We start from the raw sequence: 25,030 nt of genomic DNA, 5'->3' as shown, positions 1-25,030 counted from the left end.
CGAAACTTATTTTCATATAGAAATCCTTTTGTTCCAATCAGTAATTTGCTATACTATAAATTCATAAATAAATACCCATGGAGTGATTAACGGTTGTTTCGTATTTTCAATAAAAAATATAGAATTTTATAAAATAACTATTTTACACACTGAGGCATAACAAATGGACATTCACAGCACATGCAATGTGCGTTTGAATAAAACTACTACTCAAAAGTAAAAATAAACAATACTGTGCAATAATAGTTTCAACCATCATCCCATTCTTCAATATTGATCGAAAAACAAACCAGCTAGCTATGTTGATGTGGGAACTAGAGTGAGACTGGATAATGAGCTCATTGAATTATGCATAATATATCAGAACACATTTTCTATGAGCACTGTATTTATGACTGATGCTTCTTTATGCAGATGTGCATATAATGTTCTCTGTTTCCTTTTCTATACACCAAAACAGTATTTTAAACTCAACCAGTATTTACTATTATGCAAGACAATCAGAGTAATTCATATTATATAATTAAAATGATAATTTACTAAATTGTATCTTCTAGAAAGAAATGACTTTAGGTAGTGAACACAATATACAGATAATGTATTATAAAAGTGTAAAAAAAGCCCTTCTAATTTTCTCAGTGTTGTATCATTCTAAAAGTCACATGTGTAGACAATATTAAAATATTCAGCTCGTGCTTCATAAAAGCAACCCAGAGTGACTTCTTTTTTTCACAATCTAAGACAAGAGTAAATACGTGCACCACACAGCTATGTCAATCCAGTTAAGAGAGTTATATATTGACCACTCTCTTTCATTTGTGCAGTTCAGCTTGTGCACTGCTCCGTGGTGCAGAGGGCCCTGGTCATTTTTAATCTAGCCCAAGGAGAGTGCAGGCTTCTCCACCACGGGCCCTACAGTAGCACATGCCACACGAGGACTTTGAGTGCTCACCTGGACAGGAAGAAAATCCCACTTAGGCTCAGCCGGAGTCCAGCAGGCCAGGCAGACACATGGGGGTGTTGAAATCTGAGACCCTCGTCATCAGTTAAAGCTTCTATATGCAGATGTTATTCACAGAGCCAGAGGCCTGCTACACAGTGGCATGAAACAAAGCACACTCCTTGCAAATGGTATGTGATAAACGAGATAAAGGGAACGCCTAGTTATACTAACTCAGTAATCCCTGATTAAAGGTTAAGAAAGATCCTCTTTTTTCTTCTTCTATTCAAACATATCTGTAAAAAAAAATTAGACATAGGCCACATTTTTCAGGATTTTGCAGCCACCGTTCTCACTTGCCGCATTAAGGGCAATAAAAACAGTGCCTGTTTCGTTGGCAAATAGATCTGTCTTCAAGGTCGGTTATGCTTGTCCTGGAAGATTTCAGTATAATAGAGACAATCGATTCTAGTCTGTCTTGATTAACCATTAAAGGGTTTGACATTACCAAGACGAATTATGAAATCAAGGTTTTGAAAAATTTTTGTTGTAAAATTTTAATTATCTACAAAAATAGATGAACTTGTGCAAGAGTATGATGAATGAACAAGCATGTACCCATTTCCACAACAACTACAGTAACTACCCACTCATCGCCAGCTTTCTTTCATCTACATATACCCACTTCCTATATCTTTTTTAACTTTTAAAAGTAATGTTGTACATAAAAAAAAATTAATACTTGTGCTAAATGGATTAGCAACTATTTTTTATTGTTAAAAGACAACATCTTGGTCAATGACAGAACTTTCTTTCTTTCTTTCTTCACAGTCAATTAAATATACAGAAAGACTCTATATATGTGAGCTAATTCTCTAATTTTCAGTCATTTTATACCAAAAAAATGGGTATAACAAAAATTCCTAATATTATTCCCTAATCTAACCATAATTTGAAAGATTAAATACTGAAATTTTCTGAAGGTAGAAAATATTTATTTAACTCTTAGTCTATGCTAGGCATTCACATATATTTAATTTTATTAACCTTGTAGATAAGTATAGTTATCTTAATTTTACCACATGAGGAAACAAAAGCTGAACATTTGAATGGCCCATGGTCACATAGCTATTGATTAGGAAACCAAAATTAGAATCTTGTACGTTTCAACTTCAAAATCCATGCTACACATTGATGATCACAATAGTGTCTTTTTCTAAGGTTTTTGTGAGGATTAATTTGATCATTCATGTAGAGTGCTTAGCTGACACACCAGCTTGTTTCTTATGTATTTTTATTACGCTTCTTTTATTAAAACAGTAGAGGGAGAATGGACTTTGAGTCCAGTGTAGATGATCATTCTACTTAAACACAAGTACATGTTTTTCCTCTATTTTAAATGAAATTGGTATAAGAAATTTTACTTTGAGCAATTTTGCATTGTGCATCTTAAATCAGAATACAATATCCTAGTTCTCATAAACCACACTTTACTTCAAAAGACAAACACTGCTGCACTTACTGAATTAAAAAATCAAGCAGTATCTTTCCAAATGACCCTCCTGGAGCTATGCTTTTACATAGAAATATCAGAAACTAAATTTTCTTTCGTATGGGTGCAAGGTTAATTGAGTAAGACCACGTAAAACTTGGCTAAATGGAAAGATCAGGCATTGCATTTGCCTAGTCTTTGTTAATGTTTAATAGTTCTTTTCAATTATTTTAAAGATAAATAAATATTTAACATTTCTCTGTCTAGTTTCATATATTGGTGACCATTTCTAGTATTTGTCAGGTGAAATAATCACATTTCTAAATATTGTAATTTTTATAAATTAACATTACTGAAACACCATGTTCTGAATTTTGAAGGTAGATATATATGTACATATGTCCAGATATCCCAATAAGAACAAAGAAAGAAACTCTAATTGACCCACTTGATATTCATACTCTCCCTTTTATTCTCCCTAGTGAGGCACTTTTACAAAATGCTCTCCTTTCCTTTACAAATACTCGTCCAGTATGACATCAACCTAGCTATCACGCTCATCAACACAACCATCTCTTCTTACATTAAAACAGTATTTGACATTTTAAAACGCACTTTTATATTTATTCTTCAATTTGATCTAACTTTTGAGACGTAAATCGATAATGTATTCTTTTTAAGGTGGGTTTGAACTTGGAGAGGAACATAGTGACTAACACTTAGAAAGCATTTACTATGTGTCTGGCGCTCTAAGTGCTTCATATACATTAATTCCTTTGAAGTCACAAAGATCTTATTAGAAACACAATTGGTGTTCTTATGTTATAGATAAGGAGAAAAAGGCACAGAGAGGTTAAGACACTTGCTGAAAATCACACAGCTAATAAGGGACACAGGCAGGATTAGACACTGGACAGTTTTGTTCCAGAATCTACGCTCTGTCCCACAGCCCTGTATTGTCTGCCTTGTAATCTGACAAGTGTCTTGACACTTAGAATAAGTGATGATGACATCCAAATTTAAAACATAATTTATTACACCATATTGACTCATGATAATGGCAGAACTTTCAGAAAATAAAAATTCATTATGGACACCTCCTTATGGTTTTCCCCAAATTAATGTTCGTGCAAAGTACACTGGAGCTCTGGCAGTGTTCTGATAGCCCTGTTTAAGGAAAGAAATTCTTGCTCTTGCTTACAAATTCTAATCATGATTTACTTTGCATCATAATTTCTCCTACTACTCACACCTCTCTAATGACATAATTTTTCCCTTGGATTTAAAAAGGTCAGTGAAGCCCGACCAGGCATGACTCAGTGGTTGAACATTAACCTGGGATCCAGGAGACCGCTGTCTGATTCCCGGTCAGGGCACATGCCCGGGTTGCGGGCTCGATCCCCAGTTGGGGACGTGCAGGAGGCAGCTGATCAATGACTCTCTCACCATCCATGTTTCTATCTCTCTCTCCCTTCCTCTCTCTGGAATCAATAAAGATATATTTTAAAAACAAATAAGTAAATAAAAATAAAAAGGTCAATGAAGGGTTTCAAGTTCTGCCCCTAATTCTCCTTACAGTCCTGTAGTACATTCTAGCTGCAGTAATTGCTGTCTTCTCTACAATTTCTCAAAGGGGAGAAATTAGACCTGCCTTATTTACGATTATACCTGTGTTTTTCACAGCACCTGTCATACTGGTGCCAATTGATGAGTATTTATTAAATAATGTATGACTAACTGCTTCTTGGACTTTAAGTGACTTTGACAAGTTGCAGCAAAAGTCATTGTTTTGAAAATAGGGCAAGACTGGATTCCTAAGGAAGGGTCAAGTTCAGAGAGTTTAGAGCTTCCTAGAGAGAAGCAAGCCCTTTTTAGTGATGGAGTTAGTAAATCAATGGGACAACTTGCTGTTTCTGTGGGACAAACCACTTACATGGACAATAAACAGAGAAGAAACATCTCATTTCTTGACACCTTCTCTCTGGCTGACCAACGGGCATGGAGCTTGCACAAAAACTCACAGTGAGAACGTTGGACCAAGAATATTACTACATTCCATGTTCTAAAAATTGAGCATGTACTTAATCTTTTTCCCCAAAAAACAAAAACTCTTATTTGATATTTCAAAAAATATTTTAAATGAATAATAATCCACACAATGTTAAGATTTCTTCTATGAATACAAAATACATGTATGGCAGTTACTGTGGCAGCATTGGAATCAGAGAAATGAATGTAAAAGGTCTCTGGCTTTCCAGACGCTAAAAATCCACGGAACGAGCAAATCCTCTCCGTAACAGTGTATATGAAGATAGTGCTCAAACTATTTCTAGGTCATTTTTTACCATTTGCATTAGACAATTTTAAGATCAGCAATACTTTATGTTCAACAAATCCTGGACTAATTGTTCACTTAAGACAAGTTTTTATTGAAGACATTGACTCTAAGAAAATACCCCTAAAATGTTTCCATGGGTAAAACATGTGGTATCTGTTATCTGATACTGTTATATTATTGTTCCTTCCAGAAACCCAGAGAACTTTACAAATAGTTTATCAATAATACAGTATGCCAACACTCCAATATAATGAATTGATAGCAGATTATTTCATTTTCACTTTCAGAGAGCCCAAGTATATAGTTAAACTGGTCTTCTTAGTAAAAACAGAATAGTTAGAAACATCTGCAATTTCATCCGATGCTCAGCTCATGACGTGTGTGCTAGTTTGTTGATTAACCTGAGGAAATGGTAGCTATGAGAGCAAGGAGTAGAAAGTCCAATAGACGTAGCTTACGACTGTCCCCTTCTTCTTTCATATCGCATTAGTCACGGTGTGCTGCTTAAAAATATATGAGGCTTATCACAAGGGCCATTTACTATTAGAGTGTGGATATCCTGGGGCTGCTTAGGGAGGCTCAGGTTACCAGCTTCCAAAATAATTTAGAGGCCTACAAGTGTACATCTTGCAGGCCAAAGGTGTAAATAATTTGAATAAAACTGATAAGAAGAAACAATTGTTCTCTACTGATTTTTTATTTTATGACTTTTGCTGTTGTTTTGCTCTTTTGCGTTCTAACAGGTGAGTTTGGAGAGGTGTGCAGCGGTCGCTTAAAACTCCCATCGAAAAAAGAGATTTCAGTGGCCATCAAGACCTTGAAAGTGGGCTACACAGAGAAGCAAAGGAGAGACTTCCTGGGAGAAGCAAGCATTATGGGACAATTTGACCATCCCAATATCATTAGGCTGGAGGGAGTTGTCACTAAAAGTAAGTAAAGTCGTAAGATCGACTTTTGTGTATGTGGAGCAGAGGTTGTCTAAACTCAAACTCAATCATTTAAGAAGTTTGATCTTTGTTTCACCATTGATCTTTGTTTTATCTGTTAGTCTTAACAAAAAGGGCAGTTTAAGATTAATATGTCTTTCTTTGATAAGTGAGCAAAGTTGTTTAACTAGTAGTATATTGCCCGTATCTTTAAAAGCTTTAAAAAATTTTAGGAGCTAAACTTTGGACCATGCTTATTGAAAGATGGGTGAGAAGTGAATTTTGGAGAATTTCTGTTATCTAGAGTCGCAAGGAAAAACAGTGATTCAGTTTGGACAGAAATTGTCAGGAAATCCCAGCTAGCTGCCTGTTCTTTTATTTGTCACCAGTTTCATTTAAACTTCCAAATCTTTACCTCTACCCCCTCCACCGGCTTTAGGAAAATTATGGGAGTTTGCGGAATACTTCTGAGCTGTAAAGGCTGGGATCACATTAGACCCAAGGCCTTTTCTCGGTTCTCTGTGGATTTCAAATAATTCTGATCTACAGTCCCACATGGATTCTTGACTTGTCTGGGGAAGCTCTGGCTCACAGCCTGTGATAGAGATCTGAACCTGTTTCCTTGATGGTTTCTCCAGCCAGACTCAAAAGAATCCCATGAGACAACGATGTGATTTTTGGCTCTGATCCCAATGAAAAGCTCTTGAGAATGCTCTGGGATTTCCCGCCCCCCCCTTAATATTTTAGAGCACAAAATAAAGAATAAGTTAAATTGGCACCAAACTCTTTAGAATGAAAGACAACATGGCAAGGACTTTGGCATCCATTAGGAGATAATTCGCTGGCACCACATTTACACATTCTGTGGTTACCAATAGACATTACACGTTATATTTTTTCACAATGATATGTTTCTTTAACATTGCACAGAGCATTTTCCTAATGACACTAATACCTATTCTCATTTTAGTGTGACTAAAAAGGCAATTCCTTCCTCAGAAAAGCATGGTATAATCGAAATAATCTTTGATATCTTTAGAGTTTTCTTATATAATAAATGGGATTAAGAATTTAGCAATGTAAGAACCTAATCATAAAGTGTAAGCCCATATTAAACCATATAAGAATCATTTTTTTCTCTCTGTACTACTAAAAACTAGGCCATACTACTAATAACACTGAAATATTTTCTGACAAAAAAAATTAAAAAAGATTTTCTAATTAATAATCAAAATGTTAGTAGTAGTGATTGGAAAATGTATGAATCCTTTGTTCTTTCAGGGTAAGACCAAACTACTTAATATCCATGGAATAGGAGGGTGTCTCAGTGGTGTTTAATAATCAATTAGCCTTCTATTCTCTTCCAAGCTTCCTTACCAAGTGATTGTCCTTCGTATCTTGAACCCCACTGCTAGAGGGAAGACATTTAAACTTATGTAACCATTCTTCTTTTAGCTCTCAAGTTTTACAAGTTTTTCTTTATGAGCTGACTATTATATGTCCAGCATTGTATTATGGGGGTTATTTTATTTACACTACTGCCCTGAGAATTAGGTATAATACCATTTTACATTTGAACACATGATAACTAAAGAAACAAGTAGCTTGTCTACTTAGAAAGTGCCAAATGTAGACGTGGCCTTGGGGACTTGGTCTGTTGTTTTCACCTCTATCGCCAATTCTAGACGAAAATGGGTTTCTACTTTTTATCATTGCATTTAACTTATTTTTTTATATCTTGAATGTTTTATCTTCCCTAGAAATTGGTGGTAGCAGGGCATTCCTCAAGCTTCAAGACCTTTCTGTGGGTAATTAATAACCTTAACACCTAAAACAAATGTAAACTCTCATAGGAGGCAAGATCCATGTTATTTGATAATCAGTGAATAAAACAGAGCCTGTATCATAATAGGTACTGAATTTATCAATGTTAAGGTACAAAAGGTTGATTGATTGATTGATTGATTGATTGATTGATTGAATAAATGAAAGAAAGAATAAATAGAGGAACATTGCCTTCTATCAGTAGGTCTTTCTTCAGCATTGGTTCATTTAATCGAATGCATGTTTCAAAGTAGAATTGTGTGACTGCTTGAAGCACTCCAAGCAATGGAGATAGTGATTACATTTTAACATGGGCAGAATTATCACCTAATTTCCCCAGGACCTACAACTAAGAAACATAATATGCAAGTAATTATCAAAGTAAAAATAGGTTTAAATTTAAGCTTATTGATAAGCTCTCATATATTACCAGGTATGATTTTTTTTCTTCCAGTGTTAAGAATTCTTGAAAACAAGTTGTTATATTTTGCTAGCCGTTTTCTATAAATTTGTTTACTGAATGATAAGCAGCATTAAACCATAATAATTGTGGCATGTTTCCTTTAGATATAAAAATGAAATAATCAAATATGAATTATGGTCACCTGGAAAAGAAATCCATAAAACATCCCTAAGAGCAAAATGCAGGGGAAAAACACATTAAGAAAAAAAATGACCTTTAAATATTATTGTTACTATGCATTTAATGTCTTATTCAAGCCTGATTCTGTAACAGTCTAATATGGATTAAATTGCCTTATTCTTAGGATGAAAGTTCTAAATCTGATATATCTCCCTGGTCAAATAAGTATGTAAGCGGCTGCCGAATCTGAGTGTATAAGTCCCAGTCATCTCAGATAGTGCAGGCATAACAGACTGGCAGACCCAGAATTAGATTCTGAGCTCCTTTACTGGCATATATAAAAGCTCTAAGTCTGGCACCTGAACTGAGAGAAAATAGAAATGCTTTAGAAAAAGTTAATACGTTGCATTTAACATATAAATAAGACAATTTTGTCACCAGAAGTTATTCAATCCACTTCTGTTATTTTCTTTGTTTCTTGAGACTATGTATCGGCTAAAACAATCTACCTTCAAAGTCCACACACACACACACACACACACACACACACACACACACACACAACTAGAGTGATGCAGAATTTATAATTTAATAGACAAATTTGCATTTAAAGAAGAAATGCAATTAGTAGCTGGATTAAAAATTAGAGGGTCGAAGTTCAAGTTCTTATTCAGCCCTACTGGTTGTGAGACCTCTGGCATATCTCAGGCCACTCACAGAGACTCACTTTCTTCAGCTGTAACATGGAATTAGCAGTTCTGGTTTACTATTTCCAGATCCTTTAAAGATCAAATGAGATTACAGAGAAATACATTGTTAAGAGGAATAGAGCTATAAAAATCTAAATTACCACTTCTGGTGAGTTTGAGATTTTACCAGTTCATCTTGGGAATACAGGAGTAAATATTTGAAAACATTTCCCTTTTTTTGGCTTAAAAATAGTGTGGTGTGTGTGTGTGTGTTTTTTTTTTTTTTTTTTTAAATTATTGCTATTAATTATGTGCTTTGAAGCACTAAGTCTATTATAATGTATGATTTTCAACTCATTTGGAGAAAGCCCTTTATTCAATCATTATATTTTCATTTATTTAATTTGAGCCATAAACAATTTTAATGGTACATTTTGAGCCTGATGATCTTAAACAGGAGAAGGTGAGAGAGTCTCTGATCTCAAAGTAGCAGAAAGCGGGGGGCATAGTCTCTGTTCAGAGCTTGGCACTAACATGTGTTATCAATTTTAGTTGAAGTTTAAAAAGATGGGACTTTTTTGAAGCAAATGCTTGATATTTCTGCCATCACAACATTAGTCAAATGATGTTCAGACTCTAAGAAGACCTCCATTGGCCACTTTTCACTTTGTGAAATAGAAGGAATTATATTAAATAAGTTTGATGTGTTTTTCATTATTATTTGGGGAGGGATTATTTACTGACTTTTTTTAAAAAAAATAACAACTTAACTGTAAACTTGCATTACTGAGGAGTGTCATGAGCAGAACATTAAGGTAATTTTTCATAATTAAAACATTTTTATATTGATATGAGAATTCACTTTACACAAAAACACTTAGTTATTTGTTTTCATCTTTCTATCTGCTCCCCATATGATAAGGAAACATTCCCAGAACAAGATGTGTTTTTTTAGTGGCAATGCCAAATTTCTGCTATTTTCTGTTTGCTTCTCTTAAAAAGTTTTCTTTTGCACTTGTCTCAGGGATACTACACTCTATGCCATAATCTTAATAGACAATATCTAGTTATACTTATTTTATTAATAATTTGTAGAAACAGTTTGTTAGAATAATCAATTTTGGAAACTCTGAGCACAAGTTATCATGCATTCAGGACTGTAATTTGGTAAGTCAGCTGATGCCATCTCTATCTAAGTGCCCATATTAGCAAAACTGAGAAAATCTCTACTCAGTATATGAGAAAAAAGTAAGGCAGGAAATGCTATTTTTACATGCCCAAAGAACTTTCCTTATTTCTTCAACACCATTCACTTATGTCTATTTGTTGAATTGGCCCCATTTCAATGACAAAAGAATGTGTTGTGTATTTTCCTCAATAATTTAGATAGGGTGGTTTTTGATAGTTTTAGAAGATCAGATTCAACTTACAAAATTTGTTAGAGCGTGACTTGCAAGGGTCCAAATACTGTCTTTAAAAAAGCACTACTTTAGAAGTACAATAACTATCCTAAAGGAAGAATATAATTACACACTTGTGTAATAACTGTCTGAGTAGTTCTGATCTTACATAAATTCTTGCAGAAAGAGAGAAAAAGAAACACCCCTATCTCGTGAGTCTAGTGATATTTTGATACCAACCCACACAAGAGTACTGTCAGAAAGGAAAACAACAGGCCAGTGTAACATATGAACACAAGTTCAAAAACACTGGAATAATTACAAAGGCAATGCATTAAAAAAAAAGATACTATATCATGCTCAAGTTTAGTTTATTCCAAGAATGCAAAGTTGGTTCAATATTTAAAATCCAAGAAAGTCACAACATTAATAGATAGAAAAGAAAAAGTGGATCTCAATAAATGCAGAAAATAAACAAATATTTTAATTTAAAATACTTTCTTAGCATACCATACATAGAAAATGTATATGCCTGATAAATGTATGTAACCACCCCAAAACAAAATCAAACAAACTTATAGATGTCATATTCAATAGTGAAACATTAAATGCATTCCTTTAAAAGTAGCAGAAACAGGAAGCTTGCTATCATTACTTCAATTCATTATTATAACTAAGGTATTAATTTTACTGTTAGACAAGAAAATAAATAAAAGGTAGGAAGACTGAAAAGAGAAAAGTCTAAGCTGTCCTTGCAAAATCAAACAGCACATTCAGATTACTATATTCATTCATTGTCATTGCATTTAAGCAGATCAGCTCTGAATGGAATATCTGAGAGTAGAAATATTGCCCCTGTCTTTAAAGTCATTAAATTTTGTTTCAAATTAGCACCAATAAATTTAAATTTTTTAAAGTCAGTTGAATGTAAAACATTTGCTGTGTTAACATTGATAGAGTATGGTTGGTTAAGAAAGACCTGGAGGAAGTGTTTTTTAGCTTAATTTTGAAGACAGAGATTATCTTTAACAAGCTGAAGTGGCAAACATGATATGACCGTCTGGAAGTAGCCCTCTGCTAGGTTCTGTATGTTGAACCACAGGCGAAATGGAGTTGGCCCTGCACTCATTAACTCATAAACCGGTGGATATAATAGGGTCATTCTCAACATGCATAATGGCTTGATCAAAATGGAATTTTGAAAAGTTTGTCGTGTATTTCACATGATTTAATGGGAAACTCACAGAAAAATTTACCCTAATTTGGTGCACTGCAATATTTCTATCAATTCGCTATAGTACATGAAAATCTCTAACCAAAACCTTTTCTTTCTCATCAGAGGTGATTCAAAACTTCCTTCCTGGAAATAGTTAGGCATAGTTTGTCAATTTTCTTGTTTTCTTTCTCCTGCATCTGCTTTTTTGCTTCCACCCTGATTCTGATTACATGATACTAATAGTGAGTGTGGGCTTCTACGGACAAATGTTTTAATGCTATAAATCACACTCATGTAATAGATTGTGCTGAAGACTTGAAAATAAGACTTGGATATGTAAGGCACAATTGCTGTTAGTAGGAGTTAATAGCATTTCTTTTGGAAATGAACTAAATTTCAAAATTTGTAATATTTCAGTCATTGATCATTTTTATGTTTGCATAAAAATATTCTAAAGTAAGATTTATTTGATCAGTGCAATAAAAATGTCTATGTCTTGCTAAATATCTCATTAACCCTGATCACCTGTTCATAGGAAAGGTGCTGAGGGGGATCGTGGTGAAATAGATAGTGCTGAACCTGGAGTTCTTAGACATTTTGAATCACATTTCTTCTGTCATCAAACAGCAGTTCAATGATTCATAATATCTCTGAGCCACTAGGGATAGTTGGGAAGTGAATTGGTTATAACAGACTGATAGACTTCCTGTAGCTTTTACTTATAAAAAAATCATGGTTTTATCTGTAGTCATAAATAATTTTAAGAACAAAAGAAAAATTCTACCGCAAATTTTGTTTTCCTAATTTTTGCTAAAATTTTATTTCAGGCAGTCACCCAGCAATAATTTCATTGAGATGACTATGTATACTCAGATGTATTTTAGGGTCTCTGAAGGCAGTAAATGATACAGACTCTTGATGATGATGGCCCTTCTAAATCAAAATGCACATGAAAGAGTGTGCAGACTTGAGTAGAAATACATTACCTCGTGTGCAGATGAGGTGGTATTTTATGATTCCCAACTACATTTCTATATGTTAAAACTAGTTCTCACCACTATTGCATCTCTTTTCCTCTAACCCCATTCATCATAATCAAAATCACAAGAGAAACTAAGTAAAGATCTTTCTTTCCAAGGTAGAATATTTGTGATTCTGTTTACTCTTTGTCTGTACATTTGGGTTTGCTGAATCTTTGAACTTAATGTAAAGCACATTTTCAGACTCGCTCGTTTTTACTGACGTGTTTATAAATACCTAAATTATAGAGCTAAGTGCAGCCTGATCCTATTTCTGAATGGTCATGAGGTTTTGGCTTAATTGACTGGTTTGGTTTTCAGCTACTTTTATTTCCCTTGCCAAACAATCTACTAGACATGTTAACAAGAAATGAAATGGTCATAAGTCTGGGTTCCAGAAGGGCGATAAGCAATGGTCTGGGCAGTGCTACATGCAAACCCAGTAACTGGCCACTGTCGCTGAGAGTAGGCTGTATGAGGCAAAATATCTGTGAGTGCATTCAAGGTATGCGTTGAATTTTGCTACATATTATTCTTCCTAGAGTTGTGTTAAGAAAGGAACATAGAAATTTATACTGATTTATGGAGAATATACATATGCAGAATTTCATTCGTTCATACGTTCATTCATACATTCACTTCATTTCAGGTCAGGTTTCTGGGATCAGTCTTTAGGTATTTATTTGCCAGTTCAGGAGAGAGAGACGTTTACAAGGAAATGTCGAACCTTCTCTTTTGTATTTAATATTTTCAAATCAAATTTCAATTAGAATTTTGAAGAAGCAAGCCCTGAAGATTTGAGGTTTTGGCTCAAGTAACTTTTCAGACATTACCAGGATATATATGTAATGTGTTACTGAATACATATGGATACATATATAAATTATCTGAGAAATTTTATAATATTTAAATAATTTTTATTACTTCTTAATAAACAAAATATACAGCTTGGGATACATTCAAGTACTATCTGTAGGAGTTGTAACCTTCACAGTACTAATCCATAATCCACAAGCAGCGTAAATTCAGCTTCACCTATGAAAGAAAAAAGTCAAAGAAAGCTACTTTCTATCATCAGAATGGCAAGTTAAGCTTTATGATATAGAAGGATCTTATGAGGAAAATGACATGTGCTCTTCAATTATGTATGCATGGATATTTGTGAAAAATCTATTATTTGGCCCGGCCAGCATGGCTCAGTGGTTGAGCATCGACCTATAATCCAGGAGGTTGCGGTTTGATTCCTGGTCAGGGCCCATGCTCAGGTTGCAGGCTCGATTCTCAGTTGGGGGTGTGCAGGAGGCAGCCAATCAATGACTCTCATCATTGATGTTTCTCTCTCTCTCCCTCTCCTTTTCTCTCTCTGAAATCAATAAAAACATATTTTTTTAAAAAATCTATTATTTGCTCAAAGTCTTCCATCAGTACTCAGTCAAGTCTGAACTCAGGTCTTCTGGACATGGAAGAGGAGAGATTTTCCTCTTTTTTTTTTAATATGTTTGTATTGATTTTAGAGAGAGAAACATTGGTGAGAGAGAAACACCGATTGGCTGCCTCCTGCACACCCTCACTGGGGACGGAGCCTGCAACCAGGGCATGTGCCCTGACAGGAATCTAACCGGCGACCTCTCGGTGCATAGGTCAGTGCTCAGCCACTGAGTAACACCAGCTGGGCATGATTTCCCTCCTTTTTTTGGTAACATGATGGTTTTATAATTAAAACAATATTATAAGAACAATAAATGAAGAGAATGACAATGTGGTAGTATGGGTAGGCTTTGAAGTCAGAGACAACCAAGTTGGGGATCTGCTGCAGCACTAGCTAACTGTGTGACCTCAGCAAGTTTCCTAAATCCACAGTGCTTTCAGGTGAGGAAATAGCAAAATGGGAATGACACATATTACTAAAGCATGAGGGTGATGTGAGGGTGAAGTGATGTAATGTATGTCAATACTAATGTAACGCTACATAATTCTAAACATGGAAAAATTACTAGTGTTTGCTATATATCAGAAATATCAATCATATGTGTCTTTTTATATTTGAAATGTTTATTTTGTATCACTTATTTTCATAGTCCTTATAGTGTATGTAGAGTTATACATTTTCAGCTTTATTCATGTAACATTATTATGTAACAATTGTTTAAAGTGCTACAGTCTTCAGTCATTTTAATTCAGAATAACTATAGACTTGACACCCACAATTGTCTAAATCACATTACCTGTAGTTGAACATTTATTCTATTTGTATATTTATATTTTGGTATATTTAACACCTTTGTGCCTAATGTTTTTTCACACCTTAAATGTTTCTCTTAGTATAAATTTCCAAAAGTAATGGCACAGTGTATTCAGGTTGCAATTTTTAGCTTTTTAACTTATTACCTGAGTGATGTTGAGTAAGTTAGTTATCCTCTTTAGGTCTTAGTTTTCTTATGTGTAAATGAAAATGATAAATAATAAGTTAGTATGTATAAAATAATTAGACCACAATCTTTTACACAATAAGGGCTATCTGAATACATACTTAAGGCCAAAGTTTTCAAAATAGTTGTTATAAGTTACTGCCAACAGCAATTTTAATTTTATTTTCCTTTTAAAGATAGCATGGATTGCCCGGCCTGGCGTGGCTCATCAGTTGAGCATTGACCTAGGATCCAGGCGATCGGGGTTCAATTCCCGGTCAGGGCACATGCCCAGGTTGCGGGCTCGATCAATGACTCTCTCATCATTGATGTTTCTATCTCTCTCTCTCTCTCTCCCTCTCTCTGAAATCAATAAAGATATATTAAAAAAAGATAGCATGGATTTTATAATTTTTTATATGCTAACTGGATACAGATAAAAGGTTATAATGATTAGTCTTAACTGTTTTGTACAAATCACATGTTGAATCCATGCAGGTAGGGCCTTTGGTCTACTTGTTTCTTACTAACCAACCCAAGGGAATACCTAGCACATAGCTCTGAAAGTACTTGCAGAAAGTATAAGTGATTGTGGAATTCTTGGCTGCATCTTGAGCTTGAAGACAGAAATGCTTGGTTTTGTAGATCAGCTAAGATGCAATTTAAGTGAAGAAAGATACTATTTTGAGTTCTGAAAAGCCATGCCAAATAAGCCACTTTAGATATTGTAGCTTATGGGCTCTTATTCTGAAAACAAATCTTCAATTTAAAAAAATATTTTCTATTGAAATTTAGTTTTTTAACTGAAACTTTGGAAAATTGGAAAGACAGAAAAAACTTTTACAGGTGCATAAAAATGTATTATGTATGTTCATTGCATATTTGTTGAACTCTACTGATGATTATATATTTAATTTACAATATACCTAGGTAAACCAGTCATGATTGTCACAGAATACATGGAGAATGGTTCCTTGGACAGTTTCTTACGTGTAAGTAGAAGATTTTTATATACATGTGTTGTATATCTCTCTTTCTGTTTATGCACATACATGCATAAGTATGGAAGGAATTACTGAAAATGTTGGAGACAGCCTCTGATATTGTGCCAATTAGATGATCAAAGTTAAAAATAAAACTGAAATTTGCTGAGACTAAATAGCAAGAGGAAGACTATAAATTTGAATTCTTATCTTGAAGCATCCAAATATTAATGGTTTATATTTTTAAAACAAATTTGTGCAATCTTCTGCAGCCTTTTTGTACTGCCAAGATCCACATCGGTCAAACTACAAATAAAAAATAATCCTAAAGTAAGACATAAATAACATTGACATAAGAAATATTCCCTTTTCTTTATTTAAAGTAGCCTCAGACTGCTATAAGATAGAAGACCATCTATCTCTCACAGTGCTGTCCATTCAGAAAATAAGTGTGTGCTAAAATGCCAAAGTATTCTCAAATCAGAGATATAATTTTGGAATAAATGTTATCTTTAAAAGATACAAAAATTTCACACTGACCATCACCGGTCCCTGCAAGGAATTAAATAAGATATAGCTCCCATCCTCAAGGTGCTTTCAGCACGATATATATAGAGACAAATGATGATAGATTGATAGATGATAGATAGATGATAGATGATATAGATGATAGATAGGTAGGTAGGTAGGTAGATAGATGATAGATGATAGATAGATAGATGATAGATAGATATAGATAGATGATGATAGATAGATAGATGATAGATAGATAGATGATAGATGATGATGATAGATAGATAGATGATAGATAGATGATAGATAGATATAGATAGATAGATGATAGAGAGATAGATAGATGATAGATGATAGATATAGATAGATAGATGATAGATGATAGATGATAGATAGATGATAGATAGATGATAGATAGATAGATAGATAGATAGATGATAGATAGATAGATAGATAGATAGATGATAGATATAGATAGATGATAGATAGATATAGATAGATGATAGATGATTGATAGATAGATAGATGATAGATAGGTAGATGATAGATAGATAGATAGATAGATGATAGATGATAGATAGATATAGATAGATAGATGATAGATAGATAGATAGATGATAGATAGATAGATAGATAGATAGATGTAGATAGATGATAGATAGATGGATAGATAGATGATAGATGTTAGATAGATAGATGATAGATATAGATAGACACATAGATTGTAAAATTCATTAGCATGGGAGAAAATTCTACATTATGTTTGAATGAGAAATTGTATTAATTTTCATATTCATGAACCAAATATAAATTTTGTCAAAAATTATTTTCCCAAAGATATGTCAAGAATAATTTTTCAAATTAGGTAATTAATATCTTAATAATATTCTTTGAAAATATTGTCCATGTAACTATAACTAGACATGGAATTTTATACTTATGTATGTATGTGTATATATATGTATGTATCTATCAATTTACCTATCACTTAAACAATATATTTCTATTTTAATTCAAGTAGATTGGAAACTTTTCCAAATTCAGAACACCCAACTTTATGTCCTATTACTCTCTAGTTTATAACCTGTAATTCCAGATCGGGTAGAAAAACATACATTCAGTAAATATTTTTGACCTATTTTGAACAAATTATATATGATCATTAGAAATATAGCCTCCTCCTTATTTGAAACAATAGCGACAAAACTAGAAAGAATGACCATCCAGTCAAACAAATGAATTAAAAAACCCGAAGAACCACCAGATCTATTCCACCTTGTTTTTTCCTGACTGAAAATTTCCAAGGCGTTAGTCTATCACATACAAATAATAGCTGAGGTTGAAGTCGAAGGCAAAGCGCCTGGAGACGCCTCTTTACCGAGCGCGGCGGGCGGAGCCGCGGCCCTGCGGTCGCCCTGCGGGCAGCCCTCCCCGCCTCCTGGGCGGGCCCGCGCTCAGACGCCCCGCCCGCGCCCACAGCGCCGCAGGGAGGGTCTAGCCCCCCCTGTCGCTGGGGGCGAGCAGCGCAGCGCGCCCTGACCGCCGCTCGGACCCTTGCAGAAGCACGACGCGCAGTTCACGGGCATCCAGCTGGTGGGCATGCTGCGGGGCATCGCGGCGGGCATGCGCTACCTGTCGGACATGGGCTACGTGCACCGCGACCTGGCCGCGCGCAACATCCTCATCAACGGCAACCTGGTCTGCAAGGTGTCGGATTTCGGGCTGTCGCGCGTCCTGGAAGACGACCCGGAGGCCGCCTACACCACGCGGGTGAGTGCCTGGGTTCCTCTCGCCTTTGCTCCCGCCTCGCCTCACGCTGACTCGAAAGCCCGCAGAACCCATGCCCCGCGCGCGGTCACTCACACCTCTGCCCAAGGAGGCTTCATTGAACCGCGAAACACGGTTCCTTCCAGGGGAACTGGGCCGCCCCGCGCGGGGACCGCAGGGGTTTTACTTCTGCGTCCCGCGCTGCTGAATGCCTCGCTGCCGAGCCCCGCGCCTCTCCGCCCTTGCGGCCTTGGGGTGTCTGGTTCCGCCGTCCTCCCGCGGGCTGGAGGCATCTTTCCGTAGATCGTATTAATTCGATGGACCCCCATCAACTCTATATCCTTTTAAAGCATATTTAACTTAATATTTACATCAGTAACACATGTTCATGTTATAAAAATTTCAAAACAAAACAATACAAAGGAGAAAAGTCATCCATGATTGTGCCACCGGCAAAGAACATTTGTGGCTTTGTGAGTCAATTCTTCCAGATTTAGCCTGCATATATATATATAATGGATTATTCATAATAGCCTGTTCGCCTGCATAGCAGTATAATTCCTGGGGTTTTTTTTTTTAGCAATATACTTCTTGAACATAGCTACTGTCAATAAAAAATCTTTACATTTTTTATGTTTACCAGTTTAATGTGTTCTATTTTCTAGCAGTATTTTTTTTTACCAACCTCTAGTTGAGAAGTTATTATTATATCTACTTTTTCAATATTTTATACAAATGTGTCAATAATTCATCTGCATTCATAATTGTATGACTGATAATTTACCTATAATATATTCCTAAAAGTGAATTTGTGTGTCAGAATCTGTGCTAGTTTCAAATAATACTTAACTATACTACTGATGAAACTAGATTTTATCATTATTTTTAGTGTTTACTTATTAGTTGGGAGCAATCGTATTTAATTGTTTTAATTTGTGTCCTTTTGATTCAAAATGCATTTGATTATTTAATCATACATTTATTGACAGATTTCTTTAAAATACCATCTCTTTAAGAATTTTTTTATTTTAAAAATATATTTTAAAAATAAAGATATAATAATCACTGCTAATGACACTACCCCAAAACAGCCAGTTTTAACACTTTAGCTTTATATTTTCAAAATATTTTTACACATTTTTATATGTAAATAATTACCAACTGTACATATACTTACAAAAATGGTATCATTATATATATATATATATATATATATATATACAGATATATAAAATGATTTCTTCTTACCTACAAATTCAGTATTTTTATAAATAAATTTAATGTTGTTTTGTAATCTGCCTTTTTTAACATATAAATATATAAATTTCCAGATAACAAATATTCCTTTTACAATATCATTAAATAGTGTATAGTACTCAATTTCTTCATGTATATAATTTATTTATGAGATCCACTATTAATTGGGCAGAATTTCAAAGTGTTGATATTAACAATAGTCTGATAGACCCTGATACATAATTCATGCCTGTCCATAATTATCTTCTCAAGATAAAGTTTTAGAATTAAAATTACTGAGTGTGCAACTCTGTGAGGATTTTGATATATGAATCACTCAACTATTTTCTGTACAGTATGTTACTAATTTTCCTTCCTAGTAGCAAAATAATAATAATATAAAGGTGCCTGTTCCTCCATACTCTCACCAGTCAAAAGAATGGGCAGTTTTTTTTGAAAAGTCAACTTCTGTTATTTTCTTCTTGTTTAATTCTAAAAGTTTATTTCTGATTAAAATAACCAACTCATTTTCTGAAATCACCAACTTTGACAACTCCATTAACAACCACCCAGATTGTCACATGGTATCAATATCACACTCTCAGAAAAGCCCCATGCGCCAGACTGAGTTTCAGCTATAAATAAAGCTCTAGTGATAGGGCTGCAGAAATGTGAGGCACACTGTTCTGGAGATGTTCCTAGACGTGTTCACTGAGTGGCTGGAACAGTCCTGAAGGCTTCATACATTAGACTATTCTTTGCATTTCCCATTTTCAATTAGACTATGTAGTGGATTCACTTTGTTCCTGAATTTTAGTATGTTTTTTTAAAAAATGTGTTCTGCATAAAAATGTTTTTCATAGGAATACAGTTCATTAGGTTAAGAGTAAGAGAAATAAAAAAGTGTATATCTAGCAGCTACTTGAAATAATTTAAAACAGTGATTATGACTCACAACTCAGAAAACTTGCTGGAATTGCAAAACAAGGGTAAATATCTTGATTGTTCTTTTTGTGCTCCTTCTTGGGTGTCCAGGAAAATTAGCCAACATTCTGCAGAAAAGCATAATTTTATGACTAAATTATCATCCCAGAAGACAACATATGCAACAGATGATAATATATTTATTGTATCCAAGATTTTTTATTTTATTTTGCTCACTGCTACGCTGTATTCTAAAGATTTCCTTCATAACCTTCTGCTACTGTTTGAGTGTCTAACATACACCAGGAAAAATATCATTCTTGCGGACATTATCCTTGTGGCAGCAATCACCTTATCTGAGAAAAATTTTTAGTTTTCACAAAACGTATTTGATAAGAAAGCCCTTATTTTAAAGATCCAGTTTCTGGTAATTCAGCCAGGTTTTAATACTATGCCATATTCCATTTTTAAATGAGAACATACTTGGCATGGCTGGTGTGGCTCAATTGGCTGAGTGTCATCCCATGCACCAGGAGGTCTCTGGTTCGATTCCAGGCAGGGCTCATACCCAGGTTGTGGTTTCCATCCCCAGTAGGGAGCATGCAGGGGGAAGCCAATCAACAATTCTCTCTCACTGATGTTTCTCTCTCTCTTTCCCTCTCCCGTCCTCTCTCTCTAAAGCCGATATATATATATATATATATATTTTTTTTTTTTTAATGAGAGCACGCTTGTTCTCAATACTAGTCTTGATTTCTAGGATACTGAAAGGAACAATTTATCTTGTAGGAACTTGAAAAAGCCATACCAATCTAGATCATCTGCTTCCTGGAAAACACTGGGTTAACTTTCAGAGCTTCATTTACACGGATTGTTACTTTCTTAGGACCATGTTTTCCAGAAGACCACTTCTTCAGCCTCAGTAGAAAAGCAGGTGCTGTTGTGTCCAAATTTCTCTCTAGCATTTGTGAAATAAAAGTGCAACAGGCTCTTTGCACTTATGTTTCATTCTTGGAAGATGCTTAAAAACCACGCAGACCACTCTGGCAGGCTTGGCTCAGCGGTTGAGCATTGACCTATGAACCAGGAGGTCACAGTTTGATTCCTGGTTGGGGCACATGCCTGGGTTGCAGGCTCGATCTCCAGTAAGGGGCATGCAGGAGGCAGCTGATTAATGACTCTCTCTCATCATTGATGTTTCTATATCTCTCTCTCCCTCGCCTTTCCTCTCTCTGAAATCAATAGAAACATATTTTTAAAAAAGTAAAGAAACACACAGGCCAAATGGGCTCATTCACTACCAATAGCTATTTAGAGTTCTTCAGTATTCACCCTTTTATTTTCCTGAAACTCCTTAAAATACCCATGAAGGTCGTAGATTACATCTGAGAAGCTGTAGTTTGCATCTACAGTTACAGAATAATTTTGACATCTTTGATTTAGCCTTCCATAATAATTCTTGTTTGGTACAATAATTTTATAATTTACTCTAAAATATGAGGTATGGTTATAAAGTAATAAGACTGCTATTTTGCTTTTTAGACCAACATACTGAAACAATTCAATGAGTATTGCCACACTAAGTTGTCTTTAGGGAGCTTGTACTTACTGCAGGAACATTGCTATTACACAAAATGTTTTGAGAGTTCCCCTTTTGAAATTATCTTTAAAACTCATTCTGAATGATATCACTCAGAATTGTTTAAGTATATAACAGCTTTGACCCAGATCAAATCTCTGGTCTCAACAAGCTTTTAGTTAATAAATGAGAGGAGAACATTGTTGTATAGTCAAGTCTGTTTTATTTGTGTGTTTTTTAAACCAAAACCAATATTATCTAATGTGGACATCCACCTTATTTATTGAATTTAGCATGCTGTGATTATTTCCGAAAAACAAGGTCACCATTTAAAAGTGTGCCAAAGGCATTCCTTTGGATAAACATTCTCCTGAATCTGCTTTACCAGTCACTTGACTGTAATCACACTTAAGAAGTGTTATCTAGAATCACTCCAATTCAGAAATTAGCATTTGCTGCCCCAGTGCGTTAAACCTTCCTAGATTGCAGCTCTGAAATGCATTGCATATGTGAGTCACCTGCCATTAAGTTGATCCCTGGAGACCCTATGAATGAGTGAAGGCCTCAGTGTCTTGTTCTCAACAGTCCTGCTCAGCTCCTGTAGACTCAGGCCTATGGCCTCTTTAACGGAGTCAATCTCATATTAATCTTCTGTTCCTGCTGCCTTCTATTATTTCTAGCATCATTGTCTTTTCCAAAGAACCCTGCCTTCTCATGATGTTTTGTCATTTTTGTCTCCGGTGAAATTTCAAGGCTTAATTTGCTCCAGGACACACTTGTTCTTGTTCGGCTTTAGGTGGAGGGCGATTGCTCTGTAGAATCACGAGAGGCATTTGATTCAGTGCCACTGAGCGAATGTGTGGTGTCTGCTGTTCTGATTTTGAAAACATCTCTGTGATGGACAGGCAGGCTAGAAGAATGAAATAGAAATTATAAAAAAAAAAATTCTATATTTAAAAATTCTTAAACTGGAGGGGTCATCTGAGGTGTTGAGAAAAGGTTTAGCCTTAAACCTTATAAAAAATTATCAAACTTTTTCCAATGACGCTTTTGGTATTGTCTTAAGGGTTATCACAAGTTTTCCTTCCTCATGTCTTCAATATTATGCCCAAAAGGAAAGGGTCCCAGCTAAGATAATAATGTAGAAGTTTTTGTTTATTTTCTCATTTTCATAAAGATGTTGGATAGGAAATCAGAATTATTTTCAATAATCACTTATAGTATTTCTCTTCATTTCTCACTAGTGATTTATACAGGAGTTCCAAACATTGACACATTCCATTATACAATATTATTATGCATCTTGTAACCTTTGTAAAATTCCACTGTATATTCAGGAGATGCTGAGAGTGAGTAAAGCTATAATGTTTTATTTAGTATTATTATGAAAATGGTTTAATCTTGCAGGCTCCCTGAAATGCTCTTGGTGACATGCAGAAATGCTTGGCTGACACCATGAGAACCACTGTTGTAGATATTTTATCTAAAATAGAAACACAATAAATATTTTAGCAGTTGTGAAATGATATTGAATGTGACCTGTAATATAGTACCATGTGGTAGGACATTTGAAGAAAAGCCTCAAAGCATAAGTGCAGTTTCATACTAAAGGTTGCAAATCACCTAGAAAGGCCTAGGATTTTATTTGGGATGGATATGATTGGAGCATTTAGCTCTGCAAATTTAAACAATCTAAGAATTTTTGTTGTTGAGAAAAACAAATGAAAAATGAATTCTCTCTCTTTGGTTCCCCATTATGTGAATTTCAGAGTATAATTATGGCATGTGTCACATATGTCACACCAAACTACTAACTTACTTTATTTCATTCTAATAGAACCATGGTATTACTGGTGAGAATTCTTTGCCACCAAATAATTTTTAAATCTTTCCTCTTATGAAATTTCATTTTAAACAGGTTAGCATTTTTTATATGTGCATGAATACATCTATGCACATGAACATTCTTACATTCATATGTGAAATAGGATAAAAAATTGGAAGATAATAGTACTCAATTTTTTGTTTTATGCAATATTAGAGAAAATGTAAACTTTTATCTCATTGATATGTTGTGTCATATGAAGCCAAATTCTCAAGCCATGCCCAGGCCGGTGCTCTCAGTGGTTAGAGTATTGACCTGCACGCCTAAGGGTCTCGGGTTCGATTTCCGGTCAAGGGCACGTACCTGGCCCCCCAGTTGATGTTTCTCTCTCACATGGATGCTTCTCTCTCTCTCTTCTCTCTCCCTGCTCCTCCCACCTTCCCTCCCTTCTACTCACTCTGAAAAGCAATGGAAAAATATCCTCACTCCTTGGGTCAGGATTAAAGAAAAAATTCTCAAGCCTTGAAATTCATTTTAGGGGTATAATTACCACATAAAATGATTTGAGAAACGTGAGAAAACCAAATGACATATTCTGATTTTATTCTTCATTATGATTATTATTTTTTATTTCTGTTCTGAAGATGCAGGCATAGTAATTACCAATTGCATGTTAGATGAGAATGTCCTGCCTTTTGTCACACTGCTGTATGGCCAATTAACACCTATTTAATTTTTAGAAGATAAAGTGAAAAGTTATCACAGGCACTGTGTGTTAGTAATAGGAGAAAAAGACCTTATTTTACACAATAATTTATTTGATTTTTTAGCTCTGTGGTTCTACCAAGTTGGTGCCAGAAATATTCAGATACAGCTTTCCCTTATCTCACTTCATTCGCAGCGTTTAAAAGAAAAAAAATGATATGGCTGAAGCAAGTGGTTAAAAGCTAAGTGGTTAAACACTCCTGTTCAGAATAACTCCAAAACCTAAGTAATAGAAAAACCTTAGTAATGAGCCTTTCTTCTGTAGGATCCCAAGGACTAGGAACTATGCTTACCAAAAACTGGTGCACTACAGACAATTATTTTGATGAGTAATATACCACACATGTCATATACACATGAATGAAAAAAAATAACAGTAAGCAAATATCTAATCAGTGGCCTTTATATAGTAATGTATTTTAAGTTTGAAAATAAATAGTGTCGGCCCTGAATTTATTTCCTACTCTCTTAGGATCAGTATGAATATGCCTCATGTAGCTTTACAGAGGAAAGCCCCATATTCAAAAATCATAAAAGTTTAGAAGATTTAGTAATACCAGTTATCTATGTTGCATCAAAATTTAATGAGAGTTCTAGTACTTT

The 25,030-nt window shown here is 34.8% G+C and overlaps 1 protein-coding gene across 2 annotated transcripts in view; it reads left to right on the top strand.

Annotated features, from left to right (window-relative positions):
* Positions 1-25,030, top strand: part of EPHA3 (EPH receptor A3) — a 319,756-nt gene that overhangs the window by 261,931 nt on the left and 32,795 nt on the right. For both annotated transcript variants that reach the window (XM_081137897.1, XM_081137896.1), the window contains exons 11-13: positions 5,514-5,699; positions 15,766-15,827; positions 17,892-18,101. In XM_081137897.1, the coding sequence (XP_080994023.1) occupies positions 5,514-5,699; positions 15,766-15,827; positions 17,892-18,101 (458 nt within the window). The remainder of the gene's footprint in view (positions 1-5,513; positions 5,700-15,765; positions 15,828-17,891; positions 18,102-25,030) is intronic.

Source organism: Miniopterus schreibersii (genome assembly GCF_964146895.1).
Source record: "Miniopterus schreibersii genome assembly, chromosome: 5".
Lineage (NCBI taxonomy): Eukaryota > Metazoa > Chordata > Mammalia > Chiroptera > Miniopteridae > Miniopterus > Miniopterus schreibersii.
Note: the sequence above shows the minus strand (reverse complement) of the source record. Positions and strands in the feature narration are given on the sequence as shown.